This window comes from Excalfactoria chinensis, chromosome 19 (assembly GCF_039878825.1).
Source record: "Excalfactoria chinensis isolate bCotChi1 chromosome 19, bCotChi1.hap2, whole genome shotgun sequence".
Taxonomy (NCBI): Eukaryota; Metazoa; Chordata; class Aves; order Galliformes; family Phasianidae; genus Excalfactoria; species Excalfactoria chinensis.
This window is the reverse complement of record NC_092843.1, coordinates 257,078-284,351: the sequence shown is the minus strand read 5'-3', so window position 1 is coordinate 284,351 and position 27,274 is coordinate 257,078. Positions and strand designations below refer to the sequence as shown.

The 27,274-nt window shown below is 60.1% G+C and overlaps 1 protein-coding gene across 2 annotated transcripts; it reads left to right on the top strand.

The window, feature by feature from the left end:
• Positions 1–1,968: 1,968 nt before the first annotated feature.
• HIP1 (huntingtin interacting protein 1) lies at positions 1,969–27,050 on the top strand. Of its 2 annotated transcripts, none has more exons than XM_072353441.1 (31): positions 1,969–2,144; positions 13,925–13,988; positions 14,541–14,683; positions 15,220–15,276; positions 15,775–15,855; positions 17,120–17,196; positions 17,398–17,459; positions 18,020–18,160; positions 18,655–18,712; positions 19,656–19,731; positions 20,105–20,236; positions 20,833–20,930; positions 21,174–21,246; positions 21,590–21,773; positions 21,850–21,938; positions 22,012–22,128; positions 22,246–22,347; positions 22,491–22,685; positions 22,814–22,961; positions 23,096–23,182; positions 23,363–23,470; positions 23,548–23,684; positions 23,802–23,912; positions 24,025–24,083; positions 24,272–24,365; positions 24,619–24,719; positions 24,886–24,991; positions 25,092–25,215; positions 25,375–25,436; positions 25,900–26,011; positions 26,153–27,050. In XM_072353441.1, the coding sequence occupies exons 1-31, from the start codon at positions 2,028–2,030 to the stop codon at positions 26,161–26,163; spliced, it is 3,126 nt and encodes a 1,041-aa protein (XP_072209542.1). In that variant the 5' UTR covers positions 1,969–2,027; the 3' UTR covers positions 26,164–27,050. The 2 variants fall into 2 exon arrangements, with proteins under 2 accessions (XP_072209542.1, XP_072209543.1); XM_072353442.1 differs by lacking the exon at positions 1,969–2,144 and adding an exon at positions 9,810–9,999.
• The last annotated feature ends 224 nt before the right edge of the window (positions 27,051–27,274 follow it).

Here is a 27,274-nt window from a genome sequence, read left to right as displayed (position 1 = left end):
GCCATTACCGCATGTGTGGAAGGTCCGTCACAACCACCTCCCTCCAGGTGTGCTTATCAGGGCTGGCTCCTCTGCTTCGAGAAGGGTTTTGTGTCTTAGGGTGACCCCAGAAGTGTGGAAGGCTGTTTGAGGGCAAAAAGAGCAGGATCTTTGCACAGAGCCCCGTGCCCGCCTGCTCCAGCCCAGCCAGCTGGATAACAGAGGAGGGACTGTGGTGCTCTCTGTGCCTCTATTTTCTTCCTGAAACAAGGGGGAATCTGTGCTCTCGCTGAGCCTGGGCCAGGCCATGGGGGGGTGAGGAGCGTGGCAGCAGCACCCTGGGGCTCTCCCAGTTCTGGCTGTGGCAGCTGGACAGGGAGCCTGCAGCTCCCAGCCCTGGGAACCGAGCGTCCCTCTGCCCGCTCAGGGCTCACAGTCCCGGATATCCCTTCTGAACCTCTCCTGCTATTTCCCGTCTCCTGTGGCGTGCAGATCCTTTGGGTCAAGATTAAGCTGAGAAGTATCTGTCCTCACAGACACCCCCACGGCAGGTTCTCTGTTTGCCCTTTGCCTCCTGGAACTGGGCTGGAGGAAGGAGCATCTGATCAGAGGAAGAGCCTGCTCTGGCTTGTGTCCATCTGCCCTCCTCCAGTCGTGCACAGACAAGGCATCTCCGCACTGGGCAGCCCAGGTCCCAGAATGGGCACCCAGCCCTTGCAATGGACAGAGGGCTGATTGCTCCTCAGTGAGAGAGAGCAGCCAACACGAACCCCTACAGGGGTCCGAGGTGCGGCCGCCCTCCAGCCCTGTTTGCTGGGGGCCGCGTTGTAGCAGGAGCAGGGTGCTTCCAGCCAGGCACAGGGTGGGATGGCAGACATCCAGCAGACCGTTCTTCCCTTTCCCTTCGTGGTCACCCGTTCCTCCATCTCTATTCAGCAATGACTTCATTTACTCAATTATTAATCATCTTGCTGCAATGGTGGCTGAATTAAACACACTAAAGCTCCGTGGGGAGCAGCCCCGGGAAGGAGGCAGGTTTCCAGACAGTGCATTAGAGCGGAGGCAGACGGGGAGATGGAGACAGGCTGCAGGGAGGTGGCCGAGCCGCAAAGTGCTGCCATTTCCCAGCAGCCGGGAACCTGAGAAGCACTGAGATGTGCGAGTGTGTCCCACCAGCAGCCTGCACACGGCCACGCAGGGAGTTACACACGGAGTTACACAGGGAGTTACACGGTGAGTTACACAGTGAGTTACACACGGAGTTACACAGGGAGTTACACATCCCGTAGCTGCCTGCACCACTGCTCCAGGCAACCCGCACCCTGAGCAGCTCCTCCGTGATGCTGCCATCACTTCTGCTGGGGCAGACGGGGCGGTTCTGCCCGGCTGCACCCACAGAACTGTGACACTGATTTGAGGTCCCAGGATGCAGCTGTTGCTTCCAGCGCCTCCACAGCCCCGCTCAGTCACAGGGACCCTCAGCTGCCCCCGCCCGGGTCGCACAGCGGCTCACAGACCTTCCCCCCCCCCGGTGCTGCTCCCGCCCCGCCGCCCCCCTCGCCCCGCGCTGCCCCGCGCCCGTTCTCAGCCCCCGCCCGCCAGGGGGCGCCACGCTCTATCGCCGCCACGCGCGGACGAGGACGGAGTGTATGAGCGGCAGGCGCCGCGGCCAATCATCGCTGAGAGTTTGCGTGGGGGCGGGACCACGGGGCTGGGTGGGGCCCGGAGTTGGGCGCCGCTGGAGGCGTGGCTCCGCCGGAGGGGCGGGGTCTGATGTCGGGCGGCCTGCGGGCGAATCGTGAGCCCGGAGACGGTCACGTGGTCTGGCCGCCCGCACGACTCCAGACCGGCCCTGCGGAGGGCTCGTTCTGAGCGACGTCAGGAGCAGCCAATGAGAGCAAAGGGGCGGAGCGGGGAGAGGAGCGGGCGGGGCGGACGGGGAGGGCCGCTCCGTGAGTGGCAGGTGAAGGGGCCAATGGCGCGCGGTCCTGCCGGCGGCGGCGCCGAGCGGAGCGGCGGCGAGTGCGCGGCGGAGCGGGAGCGGCGCGATGGACCGAGTGAGCAGCTCCATGCGGCAGGCGGCAAACCCGCTGCCCAGAGTGCTCAGCAGGAGGGCGGGAGGAGGCGGCCCCGAGGCGGAGCGGGAGAGCTTCGAGCGCGCACAGGTGCGGGCGGGGCGGACACGGCGGGAGGAGCCGGACCGGAGGGGGCGGGACCACGTGGGTGGGCGGGGCGGGGGAGGGTGTGAAAAGTGGGCGGGGCTTATGGGGGTGCGGCCGGGCCAGGTGAGCAGGAGCGGCTCCAGTGGGCGGGGCCTGACGGAGTGGGCGGGGCTACGTTGGGCGAACCAGGTGGCGGGAGATCGATTCATTGGGCAGGATGGTCCCGGAAACAGGAAGGTTTTAGATGGGGTGAGGATGGTGCAGGGGTGAGGGTGGCGCAGGGAGCCCTTCCTGGCACAGGACCCTGCAGCTCTCAGTGCTGTGGGGGTCAGCTCGGTGTGCTTTCCTGCCCTGCTCCCTTTGCGTAACCCTCTCTGCAGTTTGGGGAACTTGGAGGCACCCTCAGATCTCCATGTTTGTCCAACTTCTTCTTTCTGAGGTTCAGTTGTACCAACCTCACGCTGCAGGGCTTTTTTTTATGGTTTTTTTCTTGGAAAGTGACTTTTCTTCACCAAAGTTCCATACGCTCAACAGCTTTCCAAGGGTGGTCCAAGGGGAGATGAGAGCATCCCCCCAGGCCCCAGTGGTGGTTATGGGATGTCACACCGTCCTGCTGTGCTGGAGGTGTGCAGGGAAGGGCTGAAGCCTGCCCCCCTCCCTTGGCTGTGTGCCTCGGGATCTCCCCTGCCTGGCTGCCCCTCTTCTCCCTGCTCCTTCTCCTGTGGGTGTCCCCATGGCTGGGCTGAGGAGCTCGTCTTTGGGAGCCCTGTGCTGTGAGTGCTGCTGCCGCCCTTTGCTGTCCCAAATCCACACTTGTGCTGCACCGAGCCCATTGTGTCCTGCAGCCCCTTCTGCAGGTGGGCATGGGTGGGGAGCAGCCTTGCTCCCATAGCACTGCAGATCCCACTGCAGGCATTGCAGTGAGCGCTGGGACCTTCCCCACCCAGGAACTGCTCCGCTGTGACTCGGCCTCGTGGAGGAAATGCCATTTTGCTTCTGACATCTTTGCTTTTACAAAACAATTTTTGTGGTTCGGATGCTGCAGCCACTGGCAGTTTTGCCAAGAACTTCAGTTCTTACACAGGAAATGAGGCTCCTTTCAAAGCACCAGTGTTGCTATATATATAGCCTCTCTGTACAGATATTTAAAGGAACATATTGACACTGGCAAGAACAGGAAAAAATAGCTCCTGTCTGCGGAGGGTGAGGGATGAAGGCAGCTGAGCCCATCCTGGGGGAGCCGGTGATACAGGGGATTAATTCTCTGCTCTTTCATCTCCAGGAAATCGAGCTCTTGTGCCTCGTCCTGAGTGCTCCCCAGTGCTCCCGGTGTCTATTGTTGTAATAGGAATTAGAGGTGCCTGGGAGTGAATACAGCTTCAGCAGTGAAGAAATGAGTCATCCCGGCTCCTTTCAGCCAGTCTTGCTTAGGAGCTTATTTCCATCCCCACGGCTTCATCTGTGTGAAAGAAAATAGTTTCTCCTCTCCCAAATTAGCTGCGTGAGGGCTGCCTTTCCTTAATGAAATCGGGGCTGCTGGGTTTTTTTTAATCCATGCAGAAATAACTGAAGTTTTTCTGTGATGCTGAACTCAGGGAGTGGGTGCAGGGAGCAGGTGGGGCCGTGGCTGGCAGCACGAGGAGCTGGTGGAGCTGGGTGTGCTGGGACACAGCGAGACCCCACGCTTACCCCATGCTCACCCCATGCCCACCCTGTGCTCACTGGGCATCTCCAGTTCTGCAGCTCAGTGTCTGCAATGCGTAGGTGCAGAAAATCAACTGAAACCCCCTCAGTCCTAATGGGATCTGGATGGGGCGGCTGGGACACCCCAGTCCTGCTGCCATGACTGAACTGGGTGGTGCAGCAGCATGAGGAGCAGGAAGGCCGGGCCCTGATCCCCTGCTTCATGTTGCCCAGTCACTGACCAGGAAACCTTCCTGGGGACGGAGTGTCAGGAGGGGGCAGGCAGTCAGTGCTGCCATGACCTGGATGTGCAGCATCCCTGCCGGCTGCCGGCGTCGTTTGCTGTTCAGGCTGATCAGGGTGGCAGGTAAATGACCCCTGGTCTGCACACAGAAGGCGAAGTTCCCGGCTCAAAGCTGTGTGCAGACATTTAGCACTTGACGTTCCAGCACATGCAGCTTCCTTTTGTACCAGCAGGGCTTCAGTGCCTCCTTTGGTGGAGGCGTTTCTGGGCTCAAGCCCTGGGGAGCCCAGCCAGGGACACGTCCAGCTGAGTGTGCCCCCTGCTGCGTCACTCCAGCTGTGTCTGCGCCCACCCATGGGCTCAGCCTGTGCTCGCTGATCCCATCCTTGCTTTGCCTGCAGCCCCCTGTGCTGGTTTGGTGCTGGGGCAGGCAGGCACCACAGCGTTCTCTCATTGCAGGAGCTGCAGCCGTTGTTTGTAGGACATTCATAATTTCACCTTCTACTTTTGTCATAGTCTCACCATTACCTGCTTTTACACTCAGTCTCAGTTTGCTGGCATCACTCCCTGCACAAGGTGTGCGCATCCATCCCGAGGCTCCCAGTGCTGCCACGGGCTGTGGGGTGTCCTGGGGGCCCTATGGCTCTCACCCCTCACTTCTCACTTTGCCTCATGGCCCACAGACCCAAAAAGCACTTTTCTCCCAGTAGCTGGGCTGCCAGCAATGGCACATTAAATATTTACCATGCAGAACGAGAAGGCAAGTTGCTGCAAACAAAGGGAGCCATTGGGAGCAGAGGCTTCTCTCATCAGGGCAGGGCTGGAGTCTTGCTGTTATTGTTAACATTTGTCTCTTTTATTCCATGCGAGCAGCCCAGAGCTCTCTAGAGAGAGTATGGCATTGCTTTTTATTTTAATTAGCAGATGCTGGCTGGAAAACTGTTTTCCAGTCATTGTGCTCACATAAAGTGGACGAGCATGCAGGGTGCTGTAAGCACAAAGCACATCGCTGCTCTCACCCAGGGACTGTCCCCATTCCTCCTGACGGCCCCCAGTCCTGCATTACCCTGATGTGGAAAGGACCCCCAAGGAGCTCACGGTCCAGCTCCACGTGGCTGCCATCACCCGATGACTGGCACACCTGCAGTGTGCTGGGTCGTGTCACAGCACAGATCTCATCCCGCAGCCTCCAGAAGGGCTCTCATCAGGAGTCACCCTTCCTCCGGCAATGTGGGAAGGGCTGGAGGGGGGGAGAGGAAGTCCTTGACTTCTGTGCTGCCTGGGAAAACCTCTGTTGGTGGCATCGTTCCCAGCCCGTAACCTGGTGGAGATCCCATGCTTTCCCAGCAAGAAGCACTTTGTTTACTTCGCAGACGGGAATGCAATGTTCCTACAGAGCCAGCAAGGACTGGCTGCTTTTGCAGAGGTAAACACTCGTCTGGAGGGTGCAAAGGTAACACGCTCCTGGGTCCCTTTGCTGCTGCAGAGCCCACCCCCCCCATGGGCTCACCCCACGCTCTGCCCTCGTTTGTCTGCCCAGCAATGACAGTCCCACTCGGGCTGTTTATAGCTCCAAAAGCAGTGCCTAAAATGACTGAGCCGTCGGGGAGGCCGAAGGCACAGGGGAGGAGCCGCAGCTGGAAATAGGATCATCTCACGCATTCCTGTTTTATTTTGCTAACGGAGATGTCCAAGTTTGCTGCTAATGCCCGGCTGGGGGGCGCAACCCGGGCCTGTCGCATCGTCTTTCTTCCTTCCCTTCTGGGGCTGTGCTCTGCCCGGGGTCCTGCTGGGGGTGCAGTGGGGACATCCCACTTCGCACCTCTTATGTTTGCTGAAAGAATGCAAAGCTGAGCCGAGTCTTCTGCTCATCAGCCGCCTCATGGCAATGGCAATCAGCCGCTGCCTGCATCGCATCCTCATGATTTTAACCCTTTTCCCCCCTTTCTGCTGCCACGGGATCAATTATTCTTTATATCTCCACCTTCTCTTCCCCTCGTGAGAAGGAAAAGGAGATATTGCTGAGTGTGGAGATGTTAAGAGCTGCTGATCGCTATCAGAGATGATGGAGGATCGGAGCCTGCCAAGCTCCTTTCTTCTGATAAGTGAGTTCTGGGTGTCTTAGTGCCTCCAAATGTCTGATTGCTTTTAGCCTGCGAGGGATGTGCTGTGCTTACAGCATCCAGGCATGGCCTGGCCTGGGCTCACTGCTCTGACCTGGGAGGTTTTACCCTTTGCAGTGCTGAGGGGTGAGGACACACACAGTGCTCACGGTGCTGGGATGGGTGAGGCTGCACTCAGCCAGGATCCAGCATCCAAAACTGTGCTCCGAGTCCCCATTGCCTGAAGGAACGTGGAGGATTTTCTCCACAGCGGAGCCAGGTGCTGCTCTCCCGTGGTGCTGAGCCCCTACAGTGTGTTTGTACATCCCTTGTCCCATGTGTTTGTGTGGCCCTTGTCCCCACGGGTCTCCTCTGGGCACATCCCTTGCAGGAGGAAGCCCTGGAGGCAGTGAGGACCAGTGCTGGGCTGGCTCTGTGTCGCAGCCGGGGAGTGGCTAAAATGGCTTAAAAATAATTAAACTGGGCATATTTAGTGTGATGATCTCAAGCAGTTGGAAGATTTCAGGGCTTCACCGCAGCTCCACTGCAGAAATGCAGCGGGGTTCCTGCACACGGTGCCATAGAGTGATGGTGGACACAAGGGACTTCTCTGCCTCGAGATGCTCCAGCTCCTCTGTGCAGCTCCAGTGCAGTTTCCACACCCTGCAGGATGGCACAGCCGTGTGTTCCACACCCAGGGCAGGGCTTTGCCTTCTAGATTCCTCTCCAGCAGCGGTCCCAGGGCTGGAGGAGCACCACAGTGCAGCCCTTTGTTCCAGGCTGGGACGTGGAACGGCTCAGTAGCGCTCCAGGCCAGCGGCATTTGTTTTCAGAAGTGGAAAATGAGTAAAAACTAATATTTGGATCTCAGGAAGGAACTTTGCAGCCTTTCGTGCCTGCCATTGCCCCGCTCGTAAGCCTCAGGCAGGAGCAGGAGCTGTTTCCTCCCAACACTGGTTTTTTCCACCGCAGCCTTGGCTCCGAGGACGCCCTGCTCCACCCGCGTCCCGGCGGACGTCCCTTTGGCACCACGTGCTTTTGCTTTCTGCACTTGTAGCAAGCAAACATGAGCATCCTGAGCACAGGAGGGATGGAGCAGGGACAGCGTGGCCACTGCTGCTTCTGTGAGAGCACGTGGAGCGTGCACTGAGGTACCAGATTGTGGCTGCTCTTCTGTTCTCCCGTTGTGGGTCCATCAGAAAATTAGACTGTTTGCTTCTTCCCCATGAAGGCTGGGAGGTGCTGGCACTGCTGCCCAGAGCAACGGGAGATGCATTTTATCGACTTGTTTCCTGAATAATTGATGGCAGCGATCCTGGTGTGGAAGGGCTGCAAAGTGGAGAAGTGAGGAGGAAGTAGGAGCCATTGATTTCTGCCTGGGAGCATTTAGCTGAGTGCACCCCGGGGGCACGAAGGGAAAACGGGGATGGATGAGCACCCAGTGGTGGAGAAGCACCCAAGGGATGGAGCTGCTCCCAGGGAATGGAGGAGCACCCAGCGATGGAGGAGCTGGAGGAGCTGGAGGAGCTGAAGGAGCACTTGGGACAGAGGAGCACCCAGGGGATGGAGGAGCACCCAGCGATGGAGGAGCTGGAGGAGCACTTGGGACAGAGGAGCACCCAGGGGATGGAGGAGCACCCGGCCACCCTTCCAGGTGGCAGCTCTCTGACAAGGGGAGCGGTGTGAACGCCCTGAGCGCAGCTCTGCTGCTTGGGCAGCTCGCTGGTGAGCTCTGCTGGCCCCGCTTCCTTTGCCGGGCGTTGTCCTGATCTCGTCACATCAGCTCACAAGAAGGAAGTGCAGAACTCAAGTGGTGCATTGTGCAGAGCGGGCTGCACGCGTGGAAAGGGAAACTGAGCCTCCGCTGGAGTCACGAGGGCTTCCCAGAGAACCCGCCCGTACGTGTGGAGATGCAGGAACACAGAGACATCTGCGAGTGCTGAGCAAGTGGCCACTTAATATTAGCTGAGGTTAGACGTGAGGTTTCACATCCTCCTGCTGCAATTCAGTTACACCCACGTGGTACCGATGCCGCTGAATGCTGCCCTTTTGGCTCGAGCACATAAGCTGGTGCCTGCCCCATCTGCCCCTTGCAAGGCTCTGTGCCCGTTGCCCAGTGGGAAGCATGGTTTACACCTGCCCTGGTGCTGCAGAGCAGCCCTGCAGCGCTGGGATCCCACAGGGCAGGCACTGCCTTTCCTCCCCATCTCCCGTGTGTTTTTCAGCTGGTTGCTGTGCAGCTGCTGAGCTCCTGCTCACCCCACACCGGCACTGGAACACGAGCGGACATCGATGGAACTGGAGGCTAAAAACAGCACGTTATCAATAACAGGGGCATGAACCGTGGCCATATTATTTAAGTTCTGAAGACAATCTATATATTGGCAGCGCAGCAGCACACGGTGCAGCACCCCCAGCTCAGACCGCCGGCTCCTGGCCACTCAGCTTTGTGCTCTCACTTTTCTCATGCTTGGGGAGCCGCAGCATTAGAAAGGTTTGCTGTTGGTTTTTTAACGAGTTGAGCTCTTTAAGTACCGCACTAAGGAGGGTATTATCCTAAATCGAGATTTGTGGGTATTTGGGCATTAAAAGTCTGGCAAGATTTTCTGGTCTGTTGGAGCACCAAGCCTGAAGTGCCACACCAGGGCTCATGCACAACTCAGTGCTGGGAAGCAGCTGCTTCACCCTCGGTTGTACCCACTTTGGACATACGCTTTCCTCTAAATGGCTCCAGAATGGAGCAGTGCAGCCAATGACCCACGTAGCACAATGTCCCCCAGCTCCATAGAACCAAAGCCCAGCGTGGCTCAGCACATCCCTGCAGCACAGGCTGCCATGCAGAGCCATGAGGACTCAGGACTGGTGCTAAGGATGCCTAAAGCATGCAGAGCAGAAAGGAAATTGTTTCCTATGTGCTCAGTGCTTGTCAGTGCCCTTGCAGCCCCACATTATGTATGGGGCCCTGCAAACCCTTCCCTGCAGTGTGGATGGGTGCTTGTGCCCAGAGCGCTGCCTTGTGCGTACCTATGGGCTGGGATGAGGAACAGGAACCGGAGCACCTTCTCCCGTGGGAACTGAGTGCATTGAAAGCGGGGATTTGCTCTATGGGACTTTTTTCACGTCGCCAGGTATCTGCAGGGTGAGGGCAGTGGGTGAAGCTGAGGGTAACGTGTGAAAATTGGGCGGCTGAGTCCCTTGGTGAGCGGCTGAGCGGAGCACGGCAGCCCGCGGCCATCGGCCGGCAGCGCACAGCATCTTCTCCCCAGGGCTGAGAACCTTCTGCGCTGGGACGGCCGCGTTTCACGGCTGCGACGCTTTTCCTGCTCCCCGCTTTGGGTTTTCCTTTAAGGGGCTTTAAAGAACGAGAGCGGCGTTGTTTGGGTTTCTTTCGTGCCTCCCATGTGAAGCCGCTAAAGCGCTTCTCGGCAGAAAAACAAAGACACCGACCCGCTGCTGCGTTCCCTCCCGCCCGGCTGCTCCCCGTCCCGCAGCCCCGGGGCAGGTCCCGGCAGCCGGACACCCCCCGCCCATCCCTCGCCGCCCCCCCTCCCTGACCTCGGGGATGCTCCCGGTGCGGGGGGGGGGTCTCGGCCGCGCGCCGACCCCGCGGCCGCCCTTTGTTGTTCGGCGCGGGGCTGAGCGCGCTCCCGCCTCCCTCCCCCCGTTCTTCCGCGGGGCCACGCGGGAGCGCGCTTCGCCCCCGCCCCGCTCCCGCCCCGCGCCGCCGCCGTGGGAGCTGCGGAGCCGCGGGGAGCGGGGAGCGGGGCCCGGCCCCGCCGATCGGGCTCCGGGAGGCCCGGCGGGAGCGGCCATGGAGGCGGGCAAAATGGTGAGCGCATCCTCCTCCTCCGCGGGCCCCGCAGTCGTGCGTGGCTCCTCGGGCCGCGGCGGGGGCGGTTTGCCGGGATATCGCTGCGGGGCGACGCGGTGCCGGCACGGCGAGGTTCTGCCGCCGGGGAGCCCCGGAACGCTGCGGTTCCGCTGCGCTCCGAGCGCGTTGTGATGCGAGCCGGGCTGCCGGGCGCCGCGTTCTCGGGCGGCCGATCTCCGCCGCTGCCCCGCCCGGAGCCCGCGGGGTCCGTGCCATGTCCCGGGCGCGGAACGCGGTGAGCTGCGGCCGCGCGCGAGGGATGGAGCCGGAGCGGGGTGCGGGGACCGACCGCGCCTGGGAGGGGGCTTCGCCTCCTTCTACCCGCGGGGCGGGCGGCGGGCGCTGCGCTGGGGCAGGGCAGAGCCGTGGGGACGCGGCGCGGAGCCCGCGGGATGCGAGCGGCTCCCGGCTCCTTCCCTGCGCCGTGTCCCCGAGGAACGCCCGCGCTCTAATGGAGCCCCCGGCACGGGGTGGCCGCCGCTCCTTCAACGAACCCGCACAGGGAGAGGAAGGCTCCCTTCGTTTTCTCACGTCTGCCCGCTGTGCCGAGGGACTCCTCGCCCTGTTGGCAGCTCAGCGGGTGGAGCCGCGGCCGGGAGGTTCCTCGGGGCGCCTGTTGCTGCCGGCTCGGCCCGACCTCTCACCCCCCGGCCGCATAGGGCTCACCCCATGGAGCTCACCCTGCCGGTGCAGTGCGAGCTGCAGCTCTGTCTCGCGACCGTATGGCCGCAGCACAGCGCTGGTGCCATCGCTGCATCCCGCAGCACTTTGGGATGCGCTTTGCCATTGGAGGGCAGGTTCCTCGTGGCAAAACCTGCGCGGGGGTTACCATTCCCCAAGCAGTTTTGGTCCTGGGATGGCTGCCAGTCACCTGAACGCTTGCCTGGGGATGAGTGCGAGGCGTTCCGGCTCTGCTCCCGCATCCTCCCGCATCCCATCCTGCTCCTGTTCTCGTTGCAAAAAATGCCCAAATATTGGCAAGTGTGGGACTGCAGCTGGGGCTGTGGGGAAGGCAGCACGAGGGCTGTGGAGGACCTGCCTGAAACTCTGACCCCGGGCAACCCCCACTGATATAAATCACTGCTGGTGAAGAGATTATCTTTGCATAAAATCCCCACTTAAAATTAAAAGTCTGGCTAATGGGGCAGCGCAGACGGGCTGGGCCGTGTGGGCTGTGGGTGCAGTTGGCTGCTGCTGATCTCATGCCCTTATCAATAATTAAGCACGGAGAGTAATGGACATGTGTTGGGGGAGCAGCTGTGGGGGTGGGGAGGGGAGGGCTGGGGAAGCTTTTCTGTGCTTTGAGAGAGTCCGTATTCCTTAAGCTGGATTAAAAGAGAAAAAACAATCCAGAGTAATTGATCTGCATAAATTGTTTGTGGCATTTGTTAAATCAAATGTCCCGACTGATGGGTCCTGGTACCTGTCACACCCAGTTGTTTCCTTTTCTCTTTCTCTTTGGCCGGCTCAAAGGCAGGTTGTGATGGGATCGCCCTCCCCTGCCCGCCACAGTCTCCTGCTGCTGCTGAGCTGGAGGACCCCAAAGCCACCTGCCAGCAGCAGCGATGCGTCCATTTCTTGTGCTGCTGGGAAGGCAAAGTGTGATGTGCACCCAAACTTCCAGGCCCAGGAGAGCAGAATCCAGGTGGAGAAGTAGAACAGCGTGCTGTCAGCTTTGGCCACACCATGTCTGTACCAAGAGGAGCCCATGCGCTGCCTCTAGCAGATGCCTGCCCGTGTTGTACCTGGCTCTTGTACAGCTGGAAGATTCCTGTGTCTGTTCCTCCCTGCCCCACTGCCCAGGGGCTGCAGGGAGCTCTGCTGGGCTGGAGTTTGGGTCTTAATTACTGTCCCGGGTTTTTGCAGGCAGCTTTGTCCTGCTCAGGTCTCATTTGCTTCCCCCAGAGCCGCCGTGTCTGCGGGGTTTGGTGGAGAGCAGTCTTCTGGAGGTACGCTCAACCCCAGCTGGCATTTATAGAAAGCAATTAAGGCGCAATGAGGAGCCATTACTAAGAGGATTTGCACTGCAACGTACTCAGTTTCTCCAAATAATTTGCAGTAGCTCTGGATTCTTTAATCAACACTCATTTCCTTTTGGAAATGAAAGGAGATGCGGGAAGGCACAACTCTACTGCGCAGAGCTGAGCTGCTCTCTGCATGAGGGGAGATTTGCAGTTCAGAGGACGCTAAGCCTTTAATTTGGGGAAGTCTGGAAGGGGGATGAGGGGGATGAGGCAGCGTATCCTCTGCACGCTCCTGTTCCCAGCAGGTTTCCCACACATGCCCTGTTCCCAGTGGGAGGCTCATTGCGTGACTCAGGAGCTTCAAATCCATTCTGGGATGCATTGCAGGACCCAAACAGCTGGGCAGGCAATATCCTGGGGCCTGTGGGCAGCAGGAGAGGAGCCCTGTGGGTCCCCATGTATGGGAGCAGAGTGCTGGCATCGCTCCCTCCGCTCCAGGTAACCAGAGCTGGCAGCGGCGCCGCCGAGGCCGCACCGTGTCCTGCAGGTCAGGGGCAGCTGCAATGGCAGAGCAGCCCGCAGTTGGCACAGCGTGGAGGCCAGGAGCAGCACTGTGCCTCTCCCTGCCTGCCAAACGGGCATCTCAGCCTCCTGGGCCTGGTTAGCAGCTCCTCACAGCCCTGCCTCCCCTCCACGGACATGGTGGAGATGCAGAGTGCTGCGGGGATGCAGGAAGGATTGTCAGTGAGTAAGGCACTGGAGTCAGTCCCGCTGCTTTAATTGACTTACATCAGTAATTAGCTGCTTCTGAAAGCGCTGAGCCAGCCTGTTTCTCATTGGTAGCATAGATCTCCACGAAGCAGTGTGAACAGCAGTGCGCTGGTGTCCACTGGGTGCTCAGTGTGGCTGTGAGCAGGACACAAGCTTGGGTTCTTTGCCTGCTGGAGTTTGGGTGCTGGGCTGGGGGCAGGTTCAGTCCCTTGTGGTTTGGGTGCCTGCAAGAGCCAGAGCATCTTCCGGCCCCAGTGCAGCTCCCAGCCCTGCTGTGCACTTGAGAAAGCAGGTGCAGAAATGGGATAGAGCTAGAAAACACTCAAAATCCTGCAAAGAAAACACCTCCTGCAACTGCCTCTGTGGGCTACGGAGGCTGCACTGGCTTCTCTCTCAGCATCTACCCACGCTTTTCAGTGTGGGCTTTACAAGGTCCACAACATTTGCATTGCAAACCATGCTTTCCTGGCAGGGAGCACAGAGCAGCGTGAGCACACGGTGGGCTCATTGTACCAGCTCTGAGCAGGGTGGGAGCTGTGGAGAGACTCTGGGGACAGGTGTGTGGCAAGGCCAGGTTGCACTGGGTGGCAGCACGGCTGGAGCTGGAGTGGGAAGGCTGCAGTGGGAAACAGGGTGAGCTGGTGGGGGTAAGTCTGCTGCCCTCCTGCACTGTGCATGAGGTAGAAGCATCCTGCACCAGTGGGAGTTTGCAAGCTTGCAGTGGTCTCGCATCCCTGTGCTGGATTCCCTGTCCTGCCCAAAGCATCCTCTCTGCTCAGCCTGCCCAAAAAAGCAGAGCTGGAGCTGCTGGCTGCTGCCCGCGGACCAAGCTCAGGGGAGAGAACGGCCTTCCTCTGCTTGTCCCACCACCTCCAGGACAGGAGAGGGTCCTTTTGTGGTCGCTGCTTTAATTGCATCATTGTTATGCTGAGAAAATGAATCTTGGCAGTGGCTGAACCTGGCAGATGCCAGGCACATCCCAGAAAGGCATCCGGGAATGGGCAGCATCCAGCTGGCACGAGGCAGGGGCTGCTTTGCGGGCCGGGGACCTGGATGCGACCCAGACACCGACAGGTGCCGGCAGAGCAGGGGGACCAGAGCAGCCCGAGCCCTTCCCATCTCACCCCCCCACCGCTTCTGTTTTTCAGACTGTCAGCATCAATAAGGCTATTAATACACAGGAAGTGGCTGTCAAGGAGAAACACGCCAGAAATATCCTTCCAAAAGTTGGCCACGGGACAAGCGAGCGTGGGAGCCGGCTGGGGCTGCCCAGAAAAGGGGCCACAGCAAGGCGGTGCATCGTGGGGGTGCTGATCTGGGTTCGAGGGGGATGGACAGATCCGAGGGGCTCTCCCTGCCGACTGGGGCTTCCTGGGGTCTGTCCCCGCTTTTTCCTCTCCCTCCTGCTGCAGCCTCTGTCTTTGGGTTCCCAGGGCAGCAGTGCAGAGCTGCTGCTGGTACAGTGTGTGCCCAGGGCTTGGCTGTGTGTCAGCGATGGCCCCGCTCCCCTCAGCTCTGCAGGTGCTGGTTGGGAAAGGACAGCGTGTCCCGCGTGCACAGTGCTTGGCACCGCTGCTCTGCTGCCCGTCTCCATGGGCTCATCCTCCTGCCCTCCTGAATTCCCGGGGGTGGGCACAAATGCTGTGCTGGACCCCGTGTTTTACACCAAAGTACCCTGTGCTAAATCATGCATGGCTTGGATCAGCCATCCTGCTGCGGGGTGACCTCCATCCATCCATCCCCCTTTCCTTGACCGGCCTCCACCGTGCATCCTGGGCACGCACCACGAGAAGGGGGCACAGACCTTCTGGTCGGTGGTGAACCGGCTGCCGCTCTCGGGCAATGCTGTGCTCTGCTGGAAGTTCTGCCATGTCTTCCACAAGCTCCTCCGTGACGGCCATTCAAATGTGAGTGCTCCCCTGTGCCCCCAGCTGTGCAAGGAAACCTCATCTTCATCAGCGCCCTCCTGACACTTTGCTTGAATTTCAGGTGCCAGAACTGGCACTCCTTCAGTCCCCAGATCACTGCTGTCCCCATTCCCCGCCTCGCCCCCATCCATGTCCTGCAGAGCTCTGGTACCACTGCCCCCACCCCTCCCAGTGCAGCAGACCCAGCTCAGCATCCAGCCTGGGACCAGAGCTCCTCCCAGGGCCGATCTGCCCCAAATCCCCCATGCCAAGAGCCACAGAATAACCCACCCTGTGCTGCAGTGCTGGTGCTGGAGGGAACCACTGTGCCCGGGGTGCTGGCATGTAGATGGGACCTGACAGGGTTCTGCCCTGTGCATGGACAAAGATAGAGGCACCTGGGGGTGCGAGGTCAGTAATGTGTCCAGGACACCCATTCTGTAGCCTAATTGCTGACTTACAGTAATGCTCATGTTGCCATCAGTGCCCTGCATGCCACCCTCGCTTGCTTATTATTTTCCTCTCCATCCCTGCAGGTACTGAAGGACTCTTTGAGATACAAGAATGAGCTGAGTGACATGAGCAGGATGTGGGTAAGTGGCTGACCCCACAGATGCCCACAGAGGGTGAATCAGGGCCGGCTACTCAGCACGGGCTGCGTGGTGCTGAGCACCGGGGACTCACAGCATCCCTCAGTCTGCCTGTGACCTCCAGCTCAGCTCCTCCCTGGAGCCATCTGGCCTAGAAGCACTATCTCTGCTTGGTTCGCTTTGCCGTGCTGCAGAGAGGGATGAATGAGAGAGTATTTATAGCAAGAAATACTCACAGCAGCGTGAGTGACCTCTTTACAACTACAGTAGGTTAAATCAGGCAGCAGGGGAACAGGAGAGCAGGCAAGGCAGCTGCTGGAGATGGGCTGGGAGCCGCGGGGTGAGTGGTGCATAGGATGATGCTTGCAGTGAAGGATGCTGAACTCAGCCAAAAGCAGCACTGAAATGTGCAATAGGAGAGAAATGTGCAATAGCCAGACGAGAAGGCTTTCGTGAAGGTGCAGCCTGCCCCAAGTGTGACCAACTTCTTGGTGTCCCCAGGGCCACCTGAGCGAGGGCTACGGACAGTTGTGCAGCATCTACCTCAAACTGCTGAGAACCAAGATGGAGTTCCACACCAAGGTGAGCAGCTGTTTAAAAAGGATGGAGAGAGACCTGTTACATTGTCTGATACTGATGGGATGAGGGGGGATGGCTTTAAGCTAAAAGAGGGAAGAACTGAGTCAGATGTGAGGGGGAAATTCTTCACCCAGAGAGCAGTGAGGCGCTGCTGCCCAGGGCTGTGGGTGCCCCATCCCTGGAGGTGCCCCAGGCCATGGTGGGCGCTGGGCAGCCTGAATTGGAGGGGCACCCAGCCTTCGGAAGGATGGGGCGGCGGGTCTTTTGGGTCCCTTCCACCCCAAACCGCTTGAGGAGATGATATCCATCACCATGCATCCCCTGTCCTGCCTGCCACTAGAGAACTGGCTGCCTTCAGAGCGGAGTGCTCGGGGCGTGCTCCTGGGCACTTGGACGAGCGGGATGTTTTGGCCCCATCTCTTGCGCGGCTGCCTCAGGAGCTTATTGTGGGACTCTGGAGCCGAGCTGTTGTGCAGGTCTCTCCTTTGGGCTGGGTTTGAGACAGGATGTGGTTGGAGTTGGCCAGCTCCTGGGCTCACAGCTCCATGCCAATGTGCCTGTGTTCAGCACAGCCGGAGCCAGCTGCCAGAGGTGAGGGGAGTATTTATGGAAAGGAATGTGGTGTGCAGGGCTGTGGGAAGCAGCACCGTCGGTGGAGTTCATTATTCAGGCAGACATTCTCTTATGCTTGTGGCATTAAACTAAAGGCACAAGAACAAAACGAGACGTCACTGTGGTCTTGTACACAAACATTGCCCTGCATGGGTTCAAGTGCTGTAATCCTTAAAGTAATTGGCTGTGGCAGGTTTGCTACCTGCGGTGCTTTCTTTCTTTTCAAGTTCTGCTGTTAAGATGTTTTCTGAACCCAGGCCATTCCCAGGGCCCTGAATCGCCTGTTTGGAACTTTGGCCTTCGTGGACCACTGTGGGCTGCCTGAGGAGGTTTTGCCCTCTGAGCAGATGCTGCCCCTTCCCCTGCAGCTGCCCCGTGGTGCCTGGCAGGAGCCGCATCTCCTTCCTGCCGGCAGATTCTAAGCCCAAGGAGGGTTGTTGTTTCTTGCTGCGGGGAAAATGGGCGCCACAAAGCACGAAGGTTCCGGTCTGGCTCACCCAGGGCTCAGGAGTCCTCTATTAATCCCACTCAGCAGGACCTTGGGATGCACACAAGGAGCCCATCCCAGGGACCCCTTCACCTTGAGCTGCCCCAACCTCCTGCAGTAAGTCTGCAGCCCCTCCACATCCCCTTCCCAACTGTTGTTTCCCCCCAGAACCCTCGGTTCCCCGGCAATCTGCAGATGTCTGACAGGCAGCTGGACGAGGCGGGAGAGAACGATGTCAACAACTTGTGAGTGCAGGCAGGGGGGAGGCAAGGGGTGGCTGGGACGTGGCTCCGTGTCTGCCTGCCATTAACACGGGAGTGGGCAGAGCCACCAGCAGGGGCAGGCACATCCCTCCTGGGCAGTGCCCGTGTGTCCCAGGGGTGGCCCTTGGCACGGAGCGTGCTGTGTGGGGACACTGCTCGACTTTCCTCACCCCTCTTCCCCAGCTTCCAGCTGACAGTGGAAATGTTTGACTATCTGGAATGTGAGCTGAACCTCTTCCAGACGGGTAAGCCCCTCGTTGTCATGCTGTGCCGGGTTTGGTGTGCCTGGTGAGGCGTGGGATCCAGGAGGGAGTTGTCTGAGGGTGTCTGAGCTCATCTGTTTGCCATGCACTTCCCTGGAGTTATTCTTAGCCTAAGCCATCCCGTGTCAGAGCTGTGCCTGCCTCCCTGCAGCCCTCCTGCAGTGCTGGGGAACGTGTGGGGACGGCAGCACTGTGTAGCTCTGCTTCCTCCCACACCTCCAGCTCCACCTCCCCACCTCAGGCTCCTGCTCCGCAACCTCTCCAGGCTGAGTTTGTTCTCTGCCTGGTGGGCTTGTGGCAGCCTCTGGCTTTTATTAGCGGGGAATGCAGCTCCCCCAGGTGCTTGCAGCATGCTGCAGCTGGAAGAGGTAGGAGAATGTGCAAATGCACCCGGAGACTCCAGCTTAGGCAGCAGTAGCTTGGCCCACCCCAGACATCACCCTGAGCCATGAAACATGCCTCGAAGAGCCAAGGAAGATGGTGGGAAGGCTGCACTCTGTCAGTCAGGTCTCCTGCTCTCTGAGCCTCTCTCCCTCCGGCAGTGTTCAGCTCCCTGGACATGTCCCGCTCTGTGTCGGTCACTGCGGCGGGGCAGTGCCGCCTGGCCCCCCTCATCCAGGTGATCCTGGACTGCAGCCACCTCTACGACTACACCGTCAAGCTGCTCTTCAAGCTCCACTCCTGTGAGTACCCTCGGCACCTTCCGTGGGGTCGTGGAGCTCATGGGGACTGTGTGCCATGTGTGGAGCATCGCTGGGCACTCGGTGCCCCCAGCCCGGCTTTGCAACACGCTGGTGCACAAGCAGCTCTTCGCTACTGTGCAGCTGGGGCTCCTAATTCCTTCTCAAGTTGTTCCTGAGCTTCTTTCCAGCCCTTTGCAAGGGCCAGGGAGGCCACAGGGTTGAGAAAGCTGCATCCCCTGAGGACCTCAGATTGCAGCAGTAGCCTTCTTAGTAGCAGCTCAAAGCCTTTCCCTGCCCCAGCACTGCCCAAGGCCATCTCTGGGAATGTGATCCAGCAGTGAGCCCCTAAGCAGCAGGAGGCTGCGCTGAGGGCGTTGGGACTTGGAGGAGGATGAGCTCCCTGCAGAACACCCATCCCCACGTGGCCATGCTCACAGCCGTGCCCTCCTGGGCTGGGGTCGCAGGCTGAGCTTTGTACCCGCTTCTTCTCGCAGGTCTGCCGGCCGATACCCTGCAGGGCCACCGGGACCGATTCCTGGAGCAGTTCAGAAAGTAAGTGGGGGCTGCCACCCCCTGCGGGTGGTGTGCAGGTACCCAGCCAGGCAGGAGGCACTGCAGGCACTGCAGCACTCTGTAGCTGAGCAGTGCAGGCAGAGGAAACAACGTGAATCTGGTTCCAAAATCAGCGCTCATCGAACCTGCTGCCGCAGCTCAGAAGCAGCAGTTCTGCAGCGGGGCTGCTTTCTCCAGGGCAGCCGCTCTGTGTGCCCCATCCACTGCTATTGAATTACCAGATAACTGCGTTATTAATTCTGAAGCGCCGTTCAGCCACTAATGGCATTTCACGTGAAGCTCCGGCTGGTGATTTAAAACCCTCAAACCGTTTAATTGCAGTTTTAACTGCAATTTGCACTTGACGTGCTGAGATGAGTCTCGTTGCTGCGGAGCACCTGGTTCCACCCCTCCCAGCTTCACCAGAGGGATTCGGTCCATGCAGTGCCAGCACACCAGCAGTGCCCACTTAGCAAGGGCTGGGAGCTGAGCACAGCGGATTGTCTCCAGGCCGATGTCCTTTATGCAGTGCATGGACACAGCTTGAGGTGCTGCTGCAGGAGCGTGCTCTGGTGTGCCCCTGGATACACAGGGCTGTGCTCTCTGGGCATCTGGAAAAGGAAAAGGGGGTTTCCCTGAGTGCTGCTTGGTTTCCAAAAAGGCAGACTGTGGGAACCTGGTAAATGGAGCAGCCGAAGGAGGATTCCTTCAGGTGCCACCGAGTGTCATCCTCTGCAACGTCGGGCTGTGCAGCCAAGCAGAGGAGGCTCTTGAATGGTTGTGGGTTTGGTGGCAGTGCACTTCCATCCCCGCCAGCATGGTGCAGTGACACTGTTGGATGGGATATGTGCAGATGCTTGCATGGGGCTGTATGGGAGCAGCACAAGAAATTGGGGCAGCGGCACATGGAGAGCCTTCCTTAACCAGCCTCTGCCCCTTTCAGGCTGAAGGACCTCTTCTGTCGCTCCAGTAACCTGCAGTACTTCAAGCGTCTGATTCAGATCCCACAGCTCCCAGAGGTGAGGTCCCATGGGGCTGGCGCCAGCTCTCCTTGTCCCCATGGCCAGGAGCAATGAGGCCTGATGGCACAGAGCGCCACGTGCCACCTGCTTGGCTTCCTGGGGACGGTGGCAGCTCAGGGCTCACAGAGCCCAGGGCTCATCCCTGCATCCTCCCTGAGTCGGTCACTGTGGGATGGAGCTGCTCCCTGGCCATGTCCCTGGGGCTGGGCCCTGGGATTCCTCCTTGTGACAGCAGAGGAAGGAAGGAATGAATGAGGAGGGAAATGATTTTCTAAAGGGGACGTGGTGCCCAGCTTCCAGGGCCACCGTGCCCATAGCCCCGCACAGAACAGGGCTCACGCCTTCTGGCCTCCATCTCCTCCCTGCCCAGAATCCTCCCAATTTTCTGCGAGCCTCGGCGCTGTCGGAGCACATCAGCCCTGTGGTGGTCATCCCTGCTGAAGCATCCTCCCCTGACAGCGAGCCCATCACAGACCTGGTGGAAATGGAAACAGCGTCACAGGTGAGCTCTGAGGACTGCCCGTGGCTGAGGGGAGAACGATGCTGTCCTTTGGGTCCATGCCCATCATACCCAGGGCTGCCCTTCCAGACCGTCCCGTGGTGAGCTCTTAGCACTGAGTATCAGCATGGGGGCTGTTAGTGCTGCATGCTGCCAATGGGGGCTGCTGGGTGCCCAGCGGAGAGCCTGGGTGCTGCTGAGTCTGAGTCAGGCTGAACTCATCTCACAGTGCATCTCATAATACTTTGGTGCCCTCCAGTGATGGCTGCCTGGACGTGTTTTGCTTCCCAACATGGCTGCACAGCTCACTGTGCTGGTATGGCGTGCAGCATGGAGAGGAGCTCTTTGCACCCTCTCTGTGAAGGGTTCTGCCTGGGCATTCAGCATTTTAGGAAGGAAAGGAGTGTGAAATGGCTCGAGCCATGCCCCAAGGACTGCAGGTGCTCCCCGGGGGCTCTGGGCAAGCAGCACATCCAGGCAGCAGCTCTTTGCCTGGTGTGTGGCTCCAGGACACCAGCCTGGGACACCAGGGAGCCTCTGTTGCCCCTCGCAGAGCAGCAGTGGGGCTCAGCCAGTCCCTTGTGCTTCTCTCCTCACAGAGCCTGTTTGACAACAAGTTTGATGACATCTTTGGCAGCTCATTCAGCAGCGACCCCTTCAACTTCAACAGCCAGAACGGGATGAATAAGGATGATAAGTGAGTCCTCATGCTAATGACTGCTCCTGGCACCGGGCCTCTTACCAAGACATGTCCCCACTGGGGCCATCTCAGCACTCGGTCCTGGGAGCCCCATGTCCCCCTATTTGCAGGCAGGGCCATAGAGCAGGAGGCAGGGATGGGCTCAGCTGTCCCCAGGGGCACAGTGGTGCTGTGGGGTCCTTCTCCTCATCCCCTACCCAGTGCCAGGAGCACTGATGGGATGCCCGCCGTCTTCTTTAGGGACCGGCTGATTGAGCAGCTCTACAGGGAAATCGGGGCTCTGAAGGAGGAGCTGGAGAGCTTCAAGGCTGAGGTGGGTTGCAGCCCCTTGGTGGCACGTGCTGCACGTTGGCTGCACAACCCCAGCACCAGGCTGGGGGCTATGGTGGGCCTGGGGCAGCTCCCGCTGCAGAGGGACCGGTGGGGCGGTGTGAGGTGACAGCTGTGTCCCTGCAGTGCGGGGCGGCAGAGACACAGCCACCTCAGCCCTGACCCCATCCAAACCTTCCCAGACCCACTGACTCCAATCCCTGTCTGTCTGGGTTGACTGCATGGGAAGGGCCCTGTGGGCTCTGCAGTACGCCTTACTCGCTGGTTGAGCTCTGGATGATGTGTTGGGGCTGCCAGGCGCTGAATGGTGCCATGGCTGCCCACAGAGTGAGCGGCGTAGCATGCAGCTGCGCGGGCGCATCAGCGAGCTGGAGGCAGAGCTGGCCGAGCAGCGGCACCTGAAGCAGCAGGCAATGGACGACAGCGAGTTCCTGCGCACGGAGCTGGAGGAGCTGAAGAAGCAGCGGGAGGACACGGAAAAAGCACAGAGGAGCCTGACGGAGATCGAGAGTGAGGAGGGGGCCTCAGGAGGGCAGCGGTGGGCACCCGGGTGCACCCAGAGCTCACCTGGCCCTGTGCATGGCAGGGAGGGCGCAGGCAAACGAGCAGCGGTACAGCAAGCTGAAGGAGAAGTACAGCGAGCTGGTGCAGAACCACGCCGACCTGCTGCGCAAGGTGAGCCTGCAGCCAGCCGCTGGGCACGGGGACCTGGCCGGGATGGCTGCTGAGAACACACTGGTACCCCCAGAACGCCGAGGTGACCAAGCAGGTGACGGCGGCGAGGCAGGCCCAGGGTGATGTGGAGCGGGAGAAGAAGGAGCTGGAGGACTCCTTCCAGCGGGTGAGCGAGCAGTCCCAGCGGAAGGTGAGTAGAGTGTGTGCTGGGGACGGGACCCCCGCTCACACTCAGAGGGATGTGGGCTTGGCAGCGGGTGGGCACCCTGCAGGGACTGGCACTGGGTGACCTTTCTCCTGCCCGCAGTCCCAGGAGCAGGCAGAGGTGCTGGAGACCTTGAAGCGGGAGCTGGCAGCCAGCAAGCAGGAGCTGCAGGCCTTGCAGGGAACACTGGAGACCAGCATGCAGGTGAGAGCCCCTGGCCCCACTGTCAGCACACTGAGCAGTGCGTGTGCCTGGACCATGAGCCACAAGCAGTTCCCCACACGCAAGGGATGGTTCTTTAGCCATGCTTTTAGCACAGCCCTGATGGGATTTTTGTGCCCGGCCAGGCGGGAGCAGAGCAGAACACCCGGATAGCAGGCCTGGAGCAGGAGCGGGACAGCCTGAGCCATGCAGCAGCGCAGCACAGCAAGGAGATGGCAGCCCTGCAGGCTGAGCTGCAGCAGCTGCGGGACACGCTCAGCAGCGAGAAGGAGAGCAGCAGGAAGGAGCTGGAGGCACTGCAGACACAGCTGCAAGAAAAGGTACCCCACAAACACCGCAAGCACGAGCATCCCTGCATTGCCCCGTGCTGAGCCCTGTTTTGGCAGCACTGGGTGTCAGGGTGTGCAGCCAGCACAGTGGGACCCTGACACCAGTGCTGCCCTGGCAGGAGAGTGCAGAGCGGACCCTGCAGCGGCGCCGGGCCGAGGAGCAGTTTGCCCTGCTGCAGGGCAGCGCGCGGGAGGCAGAGCGCATGGTGCAGGATGCCCTCAGCCGCCTCGAGGACCCCGCTCACATCAGTTGCACCGGCTCAGCAGGTGAGACCCCCAGTGTCTGCTGGGGGCAGCGTGTCCCAAGGAGTGTCCCCAGTTCTAACCTGATTTCCCCTGGGACAGCCTGGCCGTGGCAAGGCGTTGTCCTGTGATTGAGTCCTGTCTCTTCGTGCCTGCAGATTACCTCCTGTCCAGGACGTCTGCAGCCTCTGAGTGCATTGAGAGGCTGCAGGATGCACACAGCAAATACCTTGCTGACCGCACAGGTGAGGCAGGGCTTGGCTGTTTTGGGAGGGGCAGCACCTGCAAGATGCAGGTGCAAGACCGTGGCTGGGACCCACAGCCAAAGCACTGTGGAGCCCAAAAGGGAGTTGGGAAAGCAAATGTAGGAGCCAAAGGGGCTCCTGGGCTACTTCAGCTGAGCCACGCACCCTCTGTGCCTGCAGACGTGAGCACCCTGCTGCCCTGCGTGGCACTCTTTGCCCACCTCATCAGTGATGCCATCCTGCAAGGCAGTGCTACCTCCCACATGGCCCCGATGGAGCCCGCTGACCGTGAGTGCTGCCGTCTTGGGGCTGGGGGTCCCCGTTCCCACAGACAGCCCCCTTAGCCCCTCCTGCTGCCTGCACAGGGCTGCTGGAGGCATGCAAGCAGTGCGGCAGTGAGGCCATCAGCTACCTCAGCTCCCTGCAAGACCCGGGCAGTGTGGCAAGTGCCGACTGCACAGCAGTGACCAACTGCCTGCACCGGATCAGCGCCATCGGGGAGGTGGGTGCGTGGGCATCACCCCGAGTGTGAGTGGGGAATGGGGATAGGGGTCAGTGACCCTCGTGGAGCAGGTGGTGGCATTGGCTGTCACCCCCAGACACTCCATCCTGTCCCCAGGAGCTGCGACCCAGAGGGCTGGACGTGAAGCAGGAGGAGCTGGGAGATCTGGTGGACAAGGAGATGGCGGCTACATCAGCAGCCATTGAGACTGCAGCTGCACGGATTGAGGTGAGCTGCGCAGATGGGTCCACCCCACAGGGTCACCCCGTGCCACTGCACGAGGCTGGGCATGGCAGCCGGGCAGTGCAGGCAGCTCAGCACAGCTCTGCTTCTCTTGCAGGAGATGCTGAGCAAGGCCCGGGCTGGTGACACTGGAGTCAAATTGGAAGTGAATGAGAGGTGAGTAGTTATGGGCACGCGGGTTAAGGCGCTGGTTTAAATCCCAGTGTGAAGAGAGGAGGATGAAGGATGTAGGGATGCAGGAAGGAGCCGAGGAGCCACAGCGAGCCCTGGTGTTACAGAGTGGGTGTCTGCCCCAAGGCTTTGGGGTTTCTGCACCCCACAACTCACTAAGGTTTATCTTGCAGGATCCTGGGTTCCTGCACCGGCCTCATGCAGGCAATCCAGGTGCTCGTCCTGGCATCCAAGGACCTGCAGCGCGAGATTGTGGAGAGTGGACGGGTGAGCATCCCGGCTGGCAGCCCAGAACCACCCCTTGGGTCTCCATTATGTGCCCAGAGGGTGCGAGTGCCATCCTTGCAGTCCCCATCCTGGGAGCACGGCAGATAGGGGAATCTATGGCAATTAGGGCCAGGTCTTACTCCCACCCACAGTCTGAAGAAGTTCTTAAGAGCTGAAGTCTGGGCCCCTGTCACCTGGGGCTGTGGATGCATCTCCTTGCTCCCAGCATGTGACTGTTCCTGTCCCCCCACAGGGCGCAGCGTCCCCCAAGGAGTTTTATGCCAAGAACTCCCGCTGGACGGAGGGCCTCATCTCTGCCTCCAAGGCCGTGGGCTGGGGAGCAACTGTCATGGTGTAAGTGTCACCGTCACGGTGTGAGCATCACTGTGATGTGTGGAGGGCGGTGCAGTCCTGCTGTCCCCAAAGCGAGGGGACTGAAGGCAAGAAGGGCAAGAGGTGAGCATATAGCAGCACAGGGCCAGCTCAAAGGGTGCTCCAGCTCCTCCCTGTCCTCCTGCAGGGATGCTGCTGACCTGGTGGTGCAAGGGAAGGGGAAGTTTGAGGAGCTGATGGTCTGCTCCCACGAGATTGCAGCCAGCACTGCGCAGCTGGTGGCAGCCTCCAAGGTAGGGGCCCGGTGCGCTGTTCCCCTGTCCGAGCTCTGGGGGTCTCAGTGATGCACCAGGTCCTCAGTTGGGATTGTGGCCCTCCTTTCGGCCCCGGCAGGTGAAGGCAGACAAGGACAGCGCCAACCTGTCCAAGCTGCAGCAAGCTTCTCGGGGTGTCAACCAGGCCACAGCCGGTGTGGTGGCCTCCACCAAGTCTGGAAAGTCACAGATTGAGGAGAAAGGTGAGTGTGGGGCTGTGGGGCTGCACCCAGATCTCTGCCCGCTGTGCTCGTGGCACTTGGCTGGCTGTAGCCAAGCACAGGATGGGTTCTTCCTGCAGTGCTGGGCAGGGGGTTGAGCTGCAGGAGTGGCTCACAGCAGTGATGTTTGCTCCTCTGCAGATAGCATGGACTTCTCCAGCATGACACTAACGCAGATCAAGCGCCAAGAAATGGACTCTCAGGTAGGAGCTTCCTCTGGGCTTTTGGAAATGCAGCTCCCACGTATCCAGCATGTTTGGGCTGATGAGTGGGTGCCCAAGCTGTGCTGGGGAGGGGAGCACCACAGCTCACCTAAGCCATTCCCCCACTCCTGGGGCAGATGCTCATTACTCAAACACATGACTGGGGCCACTGTGCCCATCTGCTGCCCACGTAGAAGCACGTGGAAATGGAATGAGCCCAGCGCCCAGGCAACTGCAGCTTGTAGGGGGGGACCAGGGCATGAAGGTGAAGGCTGGGCTTACCAAAGAGCCATTTGTTCCTTGAGCATTCCTCAGCCTCACACTAATGAGCTCCAGCCCTTCTTGGGACCTTTTGCTGCCAGAGCATCAGTGTTGCCGTAGCTCAGGGCACTTGGGCTTGGGACTGGTTGACTGTGCTGCTGAGACATGGGGTGACAACGGCAGTCTGTGCTTTGTGCTGAAGGTGCGAGTGTTGGAGCTGGAAAACCAGCTGCAGAAAGAGAGGCAGAAGCTGGGGGAGCTGCGCAAGAAGCATTACGAGCTGGCAGGAGTGGCAGAGGGCTGGGAGGAGGACGGTGAGTACCATGGGTGCTGCAGGACGGCACGCTGCTGGGTCCTGCTGCCCTTGAGCCGTGCCATAACACCTCAGGGCAGCAGAGAAACCTTTGGGCAGAGGTTGTTGCCGCACAGCCCCTGACTGCCCATCTCCTGCCCAGGCACCGATTAGCCTCCGCAGCGGGACCAGGCAGCAGCAGAGACCCCTTGAGTCAGCCAGGACCCAGCTTGGTGCAGCCTTTTTCAGAAGACACACAATAAACTGGTGCAAAATTCACCCCGAAGCACACGTCCTCCGCGTCCCCCAAGAGCCGCCTCCAGCACTGAAGGACCAAGAGCCGCATCGCTGCCAGCGGAGCCGCTGGGGCTGGGAGTGAGGGCTGCCGGCCTGACGCCATCCGCAAACTGCACGTGTATTTATTAGAGCTGCGTGGGGGTCTCTGGGGTGGATTCTAACCCTTTAGTTTCGTTTTTGCACAGATTTTTCTGAACTGTTTGACCCAGCTCTGGCGGATTGGGAGCATTCGGGTTTCCTTCACCTCTTGCTGCTTCTCCAGCCTTAATGTATTCACTGGTGCAGTGCAGCTTCCTTCCCCCCCCCCCTTCCATCCCCCACCGTGAGGAGCCCGGGGCCGTGGGGATGCAGCCGGGCCGAGGCCGGGACCGGGACCAGCTCTGCTGGTTCTGCTGGGCCAGCTCAGGTTCTGGTGCTGACATGGCCCGGGCCCACGTGGGGGCACCGAGTGCCTTTGGCCACCATGAGAGCCAGGGCCTGTGTTGCTGCCTGGGGCTCATTTGTGGGGTGCTGAGCCCATTGGGGAAAGCCGCTGCCCCCTCTGAGCCCTGCAGAGCTCACAGCCCCATACTGGGAGGCAGCCGGCAGTGAGGAGGGTCAGGGCTGGTAGCAGGAGCCAGGCAGCGATGGGCTCCAGGCCCCACGTCCCCAAAGTGCCCCGTGCAGAGCAGTGCTTGGGGCAGAGGAGCTGCGCTGCCCCAGCACATCACTGTGTTCACGCCAGCAATAAACCACCGGGCAAGGTGCTGGGCTCACTGCTGGGCAGCATCTGCTTGCAGAGGCACGGGATGGCCCAGGGCAGCACAGAGGGGTCAGGACGCAGCCAGCGGCCCCACCGTGCCTCTGTCCCCAGGTAGGGGTGGCTGCGGGGCACCCAGCCGGGAACCGTTGTGCCTTGGAGCAGAGGGTCACAGGGCAGGGGGGACCGCTGAGCCCAGCCCCCACCCATCGCGCCGTGGTGGGTCAGAGCGGCGCACAGGTACAGCCG

Bases quoted from the DNA above. Each gene is read 5' to 3' on its own strand.
- HIP1 (XM_072353441.1), top strand. From the start codon at position 2,028: ATGGACCGAGTGAGCAGCTCCATGCGGCAGGCGGCAAACCCGCTGCCC. The intron at 17,460-18,019 runs GTAAGCCCCTCG...TCCCTCCGGCAG, and splicing joins GCTGAACCTCTTCCAGACGG to TGTTCAGCTCCCTGGACATG. The intron at 18,161-18,654 runs GTGAGTACCCTC...TTCTTCTCGCAG, and splicing joins GCTCTTCAAGCTCCACTCCT to GTCTGCCGGCCGATACCCTG.